This window comes from Berkeleyomyces rouxiae (assembly GCF_048999995.1).
Source record: "Berkeleyomyces rouxiae strain 22BRR77 chromosome Unknown BrBRR77_ptg000003l, whole genome shotgun sequence".
Classification (NCBI taxonomy): domain Eukaryota; kingdom Fungi; phylum Ascomycota; class Sordariomycetes; order Microascales; family Ceratocystidaceae; genus Berkeleyomyces; species Berkeleyomyces rouxiae.
In genome coordinates this window covers 1,741,045-1,749,550 of record NW_027396493.1, presented here as the reverse complement: position 1 = coordinate 1,749,550, position 8,506 = coordinate 1,741,045, and the positions used below count along the sequence as shown (strand labels likewise).

The 8,506-nt window shown below is 51.2% G+C and overlaps 2 protein-coding genes across 2 annotated transcripts; one reads left to right on the top strand and one right to left on the bottom strand.

Annotated features, from left to right (window-relative positions):
* Positions 1–2,355: 2,355 nt before the first annotated feature.
* On the bottom strand, positions 2,356–3,326 carry BROUX77_003668 (uncharacterized protein; the record flags this gene model as incomplete). Its single annotated transcript, XM_073748345.1, has 4 exons — positions 2,356–2,435; positions 2,532–2,740; positions 2,855–3,059; positions 3,146–3,326. 4 exons carry the CDS (start codon positions 3,324–3,326, stop codon positions 2,356–2,358), a joined length of 675 nt encoding a protein of 224 aa, XP_073606093.1.
* Positions 3,327–5,539: 2,213 nt separating this feature from the next.
* Positions 5,540–6,913, top strand: BROUX77_003667 (uncharacterized protein; the record flags this gene model as incomplete). Its single annotated transcript, XM_073748343.1, has 1 exon — positions 5,540–6,913. One exon carries the CDS (start codon positions 5,540–5,542, stop codon positions 6,911–6,913), a length of 1,374 nt encoding a protein of 457 aa, XP_073606092.1.
* Between the last annotated feature and the right edge of the window lie 1,593 nt (positions 6,914–8,506).

Genomic DNA, 8,506 nt, shown 5'->3' with positions numbered 1-8,506 from the left:
GATATGGCAGCTAATCCCACCACACTGGCCATCTGACGGCCCTGCCGACGCTGAGCAGTGAACAGCGCATTGGAATGGGAGGAAGCTAAGCTGCTGATTGTTGCTGGCTCCCGAGAAGAAGAAGGGAGCAAGGAACACAAACACACATCTACGCCGGCCAGGCTTGTGCGAGCACGCCACATAGTTGTGGTCTGGCTGTCTGGCTACGCTAGCATCCTGCTCACGCTCTCTGGCCGGCCTGTCCTGCAGCCCTTCTCGCCGGGTGGACAGCCAGTCTGCGGGATCAAGTCACCCGAACCAGACATGTACCAGTACAGACATACATATGTACATATGCACATGTCGAGTGCATATTTGTCTATCGGCCTCAGTCTGTCCGCTTTGCGACAATGTCACGCTGCACACTTGTTCAAACTCCTGCATCATGCTAACACTTCTTCCTAATTCCTCCTCCGTGGTCGTTGTGCTTCTTCGGTCTTGTTCTTCTTTCTGTGCAGACGTGCTTCTCTGGCGCCATTGCCCGCCCTCAACCCCGCCGCTATAGCGATGCAAATGCCTGGCCCAGCTTCCGGGGCCTCATCGCCAAATGCCCAAGTATATCAACGCCTCTTATTTTCACGCCGTCTCGTAAACACGAAACAGAAACGAGGCCCGGTTGTCGACGACGCTGTGTCCGCTAGGGTTAGCTTGGCCCTAGGGATCCCAGGCGTGTAAGTCATTGGGCATCAAGATTCTCCGCTGCACTGCAGGCCATGCCGCTTCTCAGTGCTGCCCTCTATGCTGCTGTGCTGCCCTGGAACAGTGCATCATATATGCTTCGAGTGGACACAAACAGAACTTCATGAAACCCCTGGACGGCCGCCATGACAAACTGTCCAGAGACTGAGCCGTCAGAAACCAAAAAAAAAAAAAAAAAAAGGACTAGACATGTACTCGCTGCCGGTCCTGCTCACGCGGAACAGCTCGGCCTCGATTATCCCGGCAAATCAAACAGATCACCTTCTTGGGCTTCCCGTTCTTACGCTTTGGTGCTTGTGCTTGTAGCTGGATGTATGTATGCATGTACATACATACACACATAGTTCGTGCTTGGTCCTTGGATGTACTTGTACCTGTTACCAGCTATCGGGGCTGGCCATGCAAGATGTAGAGACTTGGATGCAGAGCTGTGCTCATACTTTAGCACAAGTTGGGCACCAATCATGCACGCGGCCAAGGGATTTTTCCCCCTCCATTTTTTCCCCCGTGCTATTGTTCTCTTAATTCTTTTCTCCTCCACTCACTCCTCTTCTCCCCCCCCTCCCCCGGCCCACCGTCAAGGTCCTTGTCTTGGTCTTGCAGCGCAGGATCTCTTGTGTGCGTTCTACTTGAGACAACGCCTGGCGTTTTCCTTCTGTAGTCTCTTACAGATTGCTGTTATCTTTGCTCTCTGTACCACTACTTCCGTCTCGGTCCGGGACGCAGACTTGCTGCTGCTCTTGTTGCTATTCCTTTCAACCGCCTGCTTTGACACCATGTCACCAAGAGTCTTACCACATGCGGGCAACTACATATGTAGACAGGACAAAAGAGACACTAGAATTTGATATCATATGATTAGCTCGACAACATCAAGACAACTACTGGTTACCAATAAAGTACTAGCTAGCCAACAAACAAACAAAAGACGTCATTGCCAGGGATCTTATCCTTCACTCGCCTGTCTCCCACCATCCCATCCCAGTAATTCCCTGTCTAGCAACCTGATCCTCTGCACGAAGCGGTGAAGACAGCAAGAGGACGCAGGCCAGGCTTTGCGCCAAATATGGACCTCATGTTCCGCCATGAACCACAACCATACAAGCCGGTTCTCTCTAGGACTAGAAGACACCAGTCTGCAAAACCCTTGCATAGAAAAGAACGAGATGTCATCCACCAAACAAACGTAGATATTCACAGAAGAGAGCACGGCGGTGACGAGGAGGGAGAAGGGAAAAAGACAACTAGCTCGGTGTCGATCCCTCTTTCCCAGCATGACAGGAAGGGAAAAACAGGCTTCGAAGTTCGTGCATTAGGCGACTAGCTGACTCTAGAAAGCATACCAGTAGAGATGGCCGCAGAAAAGAAAACCCTAGAACATCAGGAAACAGAGAGAGAAAAACAAACAAACAAGAAAAAGGAAATTGTCCGAAAGAGGAGATTGAGGCGTAATATGAGCATGTTGATGATGGAATGTCCGTGTTTATGTCGGCGTTTGTATGTGAAAAATTGATGGATAAGGGGGAGGGAGGGAGGGGGGTATCGTGAATCGCTGGGCTGCAGTGTTGCCAAGAAGATAACGTCCGTCTGCGATAATGTGATGGCTGTTGATCCCATTCACATGGCCATCTCGGCCTGTAGCTTTCGCAACTCTGCTTCTTCGTCGTCCTCTTCGACGGCGGGTGCTTTTCCCTTGACTACAACAGAGGGAAAGGGTAGATTAGTATCAAGTTTGATGGCCATGTTGTGCCGGGATGGGGAAATGACTAGCACAGCGCAAGGGTATGACATACTGGGACCACTGGACACCGTCGGCATTTTGTGCACGGCATCTGCAACGGGCACACTCCCTGAGTTGAGAAGCTCGCCGTCCAGCATTTCTTGTTGCATAGACTCGAGCTCGTCCTCGAGGTCCATCTCATCGACAGCATTGTTGATGTTGCTGTTGGTAATAGCACTGACGATCTCCTCGCTGAGTGCGTTCTGCTCCTGCAGCGCCGCCCTATAAAACAAGAGTACGTGTGTTAGCATGTCAACTGATATATGTGAATCTCTGGGAAAGACTTTGGGCAAAATAGCGCCGCTTCTCTCCAAGCCAGATAGGAAAAAAACGCACATGGTTTCGTCAACAGTTTCTGGCGTCAGCTTGCCGTGGATCTGTTTCATGGCTGCGCTTGCACGCTCCATGGCTGCCAGTGTCTCCATGTTGATGTTAGCCGACTCTATCGCGTTGACCTGTTGTTCCAGCGTCACGATCTGTGATTGAGTCTGCTCAAGACTGTGCTCATGCGCCTTCTTGCGTCTCAAGGCAGCCTTGGCGCCTATTATCGTCAATGATATCACAGGTTAGCCGACTGCGTCGTGCAAGTGCCGTGACGGCGCAACTAGAACCCGGAAAATCACTTACCGTTCTTGTCTGTGGCAATCTTCTTGCGCGCAATCGCATCCTGTTCGTCCATCTGGGTCTGCAAATGATGCTCGCGCTTCTGCAACATCTCCAGCTGCGAGCGCAAGCCAACGATGGCATTCTTCGGCGTGTCCTTCTTCTTGGCCGCACCGCCACCAAACCAGCCCCAAACGCCCGACATGTCGTGAGCTACGAGTGAAAAAAAAGGCAAGGTGTAGGAGAAAGGTTGTGAACGAGCCGAAGTCGTCGACTTGTCGTGCGTGATAAATCCGTGAGTGTGTGCGTCCGGCGAGGGCGGTCCGGTGGGAAAGTTGTTGATGAAGATGGGGGGCTCGGAGACAAAGGAGGCTTATCCCTATGACGGGTTTCCGGCTCTGAATGCGGAGATGGTCAAAGAGCTTGTCGGCGAAGAGGGGCAAGAGGCAGGCCGGGAGAAGTCGTCCCAGGTGTAATCGGCAGGTTTTTTATCGTTCGTTGTAGCAGTCGCTGTTTTCGTATCACGATGCTGTAGCAAAGGGTCTATTCGGGCGAAAAGAGACAGGGTCAAAACTTGATCAAGAAGCACGGGATCAGAGCTTGATAGCGAAGGGACCCTTCTTGGTGGGGTCGGTCAAATGACGAAAGATGCGATAGATGCTGAGCCGCCCCAAAATGCAGGGGACTCGGCCAAGACCTGAGGAAGTCGACAGCCGGCGTGGGAAGACGTACCTGATTGTAGCGGGAGAACTGCGTGGCTAGAGGCTTTGCAAAATGTTGCCAAGAGAAAAGAGAATGTGCTTGTTGATCCAAGACACGAGGCTGAGTGTTGGGGTGATTCTCGTTATCGGGAACTCAGGCCTGTTCGACGATTGCCAGGCCCTCCTCCAAGACTCAGAGCGTCCGTGGTTTGTCGGTCGTGAGGCCAGCCATGACTATGCCACTAGTGCACTAACAGATGATAACGCATTTACCGCCTAAATCTGTTAGTGCGCTGACAGTCGGGCTCTCAGGGTTGGTGATCATAACCCTTTGTGCTCTACTATAAGGGTTAATCATCCCTATACTTCTTTCCAAATATTCCGACGCACCAAAACTCCAACACTCGGCTCAGCCCAGACTAACATGCCTGCACAATGAACTCATTACCAGAAGCGTCCACTTTGCGTCTTCTATCATCTCTCCCAAAGCTCCGAGTTGGCGACAAAGTGCGTTTCCTCGGATGGTGAGTAGTCCCAAATAGCGGCTCTACCGCAGCTAACACCGTCATACTCGCAGCATTACCGGGTACGCCATTGAGACAGCCACTCTAACTATAGAGCATGATTATCCAAAGAGCAACAATATACGGGTGTCTGCTGATATCAAATTGCTGGTAGAAAATCTTAAACTCAGTGCTGTCGATATTGGGACCTGGACGAATGTGGTGGGCTACATCACTTGGATCAAGAAGCCTAATGCGCGGAGGAGCTATACGTCTGTCGGAGTTCACGCGCTCATGATTTGGCAAGCTGGGCCGTTCTGTCTTGGTACATATGAGAAATTAGTAGGTGGGTCAGATTTATCTGGCCTGGATAACTGATATCTCAATGAAGGGTTTTTCTCGCTCTCTTTCCTGTACTCACATTTAATGATAAACTGCCACCTTTACAAGCTACCATTAGGCTCCATCTCAAGTTCCTCGCCTACTTCTTGCTATCGTGAATGCTCCAGTATCAATATGGTTCTCATTTGGAAATATCTTTCTAGTCAAGATTGTGTGGTATGACTACCAAGTCTAGAGGTTACAAGAATTTAATGTGATCTTCCAATGTTGAACATGACCAAACTCTAGTCCAATGTCAAGGAGTTTTCTCTATCTGTACTCTTCATTTGGCAAGCGCATGTCGAGAAGAACACCCAGTGTCGCTCTCTCTCTCTTCCTGTCCATTTAACAGAGCAGTACATATGAAGTTGGCCCCGGCTCTCATTACGCATGTTCAATTCAGCCGCGTCATATAAAGGTCTTGAGTGCAAGATCACCCGTGGTAACACAAACCAAAATAGCCACACTAAACATCTTGTGGGACTAGACACACCTAGTTATACATGTTACCCAAATTGTATGGTGTCGCTAAGGAGCGACCGCCCCACTTATTTTGCCTGGGGCAACGCCAAACCACAAGAAAAAAAATCAGCATGAAAACACGACCTTGCAGGCAGCTCCTGGACTTGTTCTGTCGATCACCTTTCCACATCACGTTGAGACCAATCGTGCGAGACATCGTTGGCTTCAATATCGCTATTTTGACGTGGGCCTTCCCTTTCATCTTACGTCACATGGTCAGCCAATTGTCGACTCGATCCGCCCAAAAAAAGCCAACCCTAATCACATCACCACCGCCGAAACAACCGAGCCCAGAGACATAATAGCCAACAATGGACGCCAACGCCTCCCAACTGTGGACCAAGGTCGAAGATCGCTTCAATCGCGTCTGGAAACTGCGCCAGGAGTGGAGGCAGCTTATCAATGCTCCCACCACCGAGCTGGGCACGCAGCCATGGATTGGAAGCGTCCTCGCATGCTGGAACGAAGCTGTAAAGCTCCAGGCGCCTTTTGTGAATCCTAAGAGCCCCCTCCGCGAGTTCAACGATGCAGTGGGCCGCATGCTCGATGTCTATAACTCGCACACTGGCGGTACGGCCCGTCTCAAGGAACTCGGCGAGCCGAATCTGGAAGTCATTGAAATATCCTTCCTGCATAACCTTCAGACTGAGTACAGACAGTCCTGCTTTGAGCTTGAGGCTAAGAAAGAACTCAGTACAACTGTCCGATCCAGAAGCAAGGGCTCGGCCGAGTCCCGATTCTCAATATCCCATAGTGTGACTGAAACAAACGGATCCGGTGGCTACCCTAAATACGACATGGACGACCCCGAAGACGACCACTCGCATGAATGCATCTGTGGCATCCCGCACGCCGGCGGTATCCCTGGATGTTTCTACCTTATCCCTGAGCTGCGTCCCGCGCACTTCATCTCTCGTGAAAAGGTTGAGCAGCGCCTGGAACGCGTACTGCTCAATGACAGAAGACTTCAGCATTATGTGGATAAGGCGCGTAGCAAGATTCGCGGAGAAAATGCCACGCCGACCCCGAGCTTTGGTCTGCCCTCTGCCAGTGTCGCGCCATCGGAAATCATATCCGATTCTCTTCATCACGAACCTGTCTTGGACTGGGCCGACTCTGACAACGGATACACATATAGCAGAATCGATACAGACTCAAAGCACACTGTCACCACAACCCCCACCCCCATCACGACTCTCTCTGCTTCGGCCGCTGCATTTGTGCCTACCGTCTCGGCTCCCGACTTTGTTCCAGCATCGCAGTCACCGGTCGCCCCCAAAACGTCCGTGCAGGAACACTCGCTCAAGAAGAGCTGGATCATCAGCGCTTCGTCCACCATTTGCGTATGCAACGACAAGTCCCGTCTCCTCGACTTTGAGCCCGTGGCTCCTGGCGAGAAGATCATTGCGCACGGCCAGGAGCTCGAGGTTTTGGGTGTGGGCAAGGCCGAGCTGCGCATGGAGTCGTACGAGGATAGCTACCAGTACGTCACGTTCCCCGAGGTCTGGCTGGTGCCAGAGTACTACACCAACATCATTTCCCTGAACGCGCTGGAGGGCTTTGATATTGTCTGGGTTCACCGCGACGACACGCTTGTGATGAACGATGAGCCGTGGTGCAAGATCAAGCGCATCAACGGCATGCATGTGCTTGAGTACATTCCGCTGCACAAGGAGATTATGTAAAAGTTGTCGACTGCGTGTAACTAAGTGTGGACAGAAAAGCGAATGATGGACGAGCAGGATGCGAGCATAAAAGCAATGTGGGTAGTAGCAGGGTACATGGAATTTCGCACGAAATGCTACTCAGAGGCTATACTGAAAAGCGCCCAAAAGAATACATCCTTTGCTCCAGTCAATCGAGGCAGACAAGCCGTGATGAAGCCATGTAGTTGTGATGGAGCGATGGGTAGGGTTACATGTGGCCAATATGTGTACCACTGGTAGACACCCGTACTTTTCTATATTCATTGATCTATGCAGCCTGCGCTATAGTTGGAGATGCCCAGTCCTTTTGCCTATAGCGCGTCAAACCGGCACACTGACCACGAGCAAGAGGGAGGATGCACTTGGCGGTCGTTTCTGGCTCCAGCTGTCAGCCCACCGGGGCCTTGTTTGCAGCCCACCATCATGTGAGTTTGTGGGTTGGCTTGGGGTTTATGTTTCTGTGTTTCTGCGGTGGGCGGCAGTAGCCGGCAGGTGGCATTGTCTTGCCCCCCCACTATAGTTATAGTGGAGACAGCCAATCACCGGCGGTTTCTTCTTTTTGTCCAAAAAGCATGTGATTGGTAATGTGTAAGACCTGCCAGCTCAACTCTAGACAGCTAGCCAACCCGACAAGAAAGCGGCCTCAGACAGATGCCATAAGCTCTAGAGAGGGTGGCCTTATTGCGGTAGTGAGCGATAGGAATTGGCTAGAGTAGAAAAGAAAAAGGAAAAAAAAAGCAAACATGCGCGAAGCTCCAAGTCCAGCTGCAAAACCAACGAATAGAAAACAGGCAAAAAAATCGAATGCGTTGGCTCCACCTTGCCTCTCTTGGACAAGGAAGGAAAGAAGGACAGCCTCCAATGCTTCCACAGGTTGCTTCCTTGCCATTCCCCAAAGTTCGCCAATTTTTTCCCCCCGTTGGTTCCAGCTTCCCTCTTCTTCTGCTCTCTCCTCTTCTTTTCTTTTTCTTTTTATTTTCCCCCACACATCAATTGCTCTCGCAGTTTGTGTTGGCATCATCTTCTTCTAGTTAGTTGCTTTTCTTGCTCTTGCATCGCCAGCCCTGCTTGGCTTCGTTCCACCGATTTCTCCTGGCTTCTATTGTTCTCCTAGTCGGAAGCCGACTCGCCGATTTATCCATTGAACCCTACCCTTTTTGATTTTTTTTGCCAACGCTCTGAAATCCGTACCTGAGCCGAGGAGCTCTTACGCCCACCAAATCTTCCATTCCGCCCGATAACCTTGGGGACAAAGAAAAAGAGTCTCCGGAACTCTAGCGGCGGCTTCCCGGGTCCGACTTTTCTAAAACTACCACCACCTGCTCCTCCTCCTCCAATCCGCGCCGAGTCCCTTCGGAGAATCGGTCAGAGTCTGATACCTGAGGCGCTCCGCTGTTGGTCTGTGCCTTGTGCAGTCTAGGAGCCGAGCTACAAGTACAGACGCATATTTTATCCGAATCATCGTGTCTCGAGAAGCCTCATTCCACGACTCTTTGGTTTGCTGGTCCGCCAGTGACTGCCCCGATAAGCTCATTGCATCAATTGCCCACCCACCCACACTCGACGCCCAAA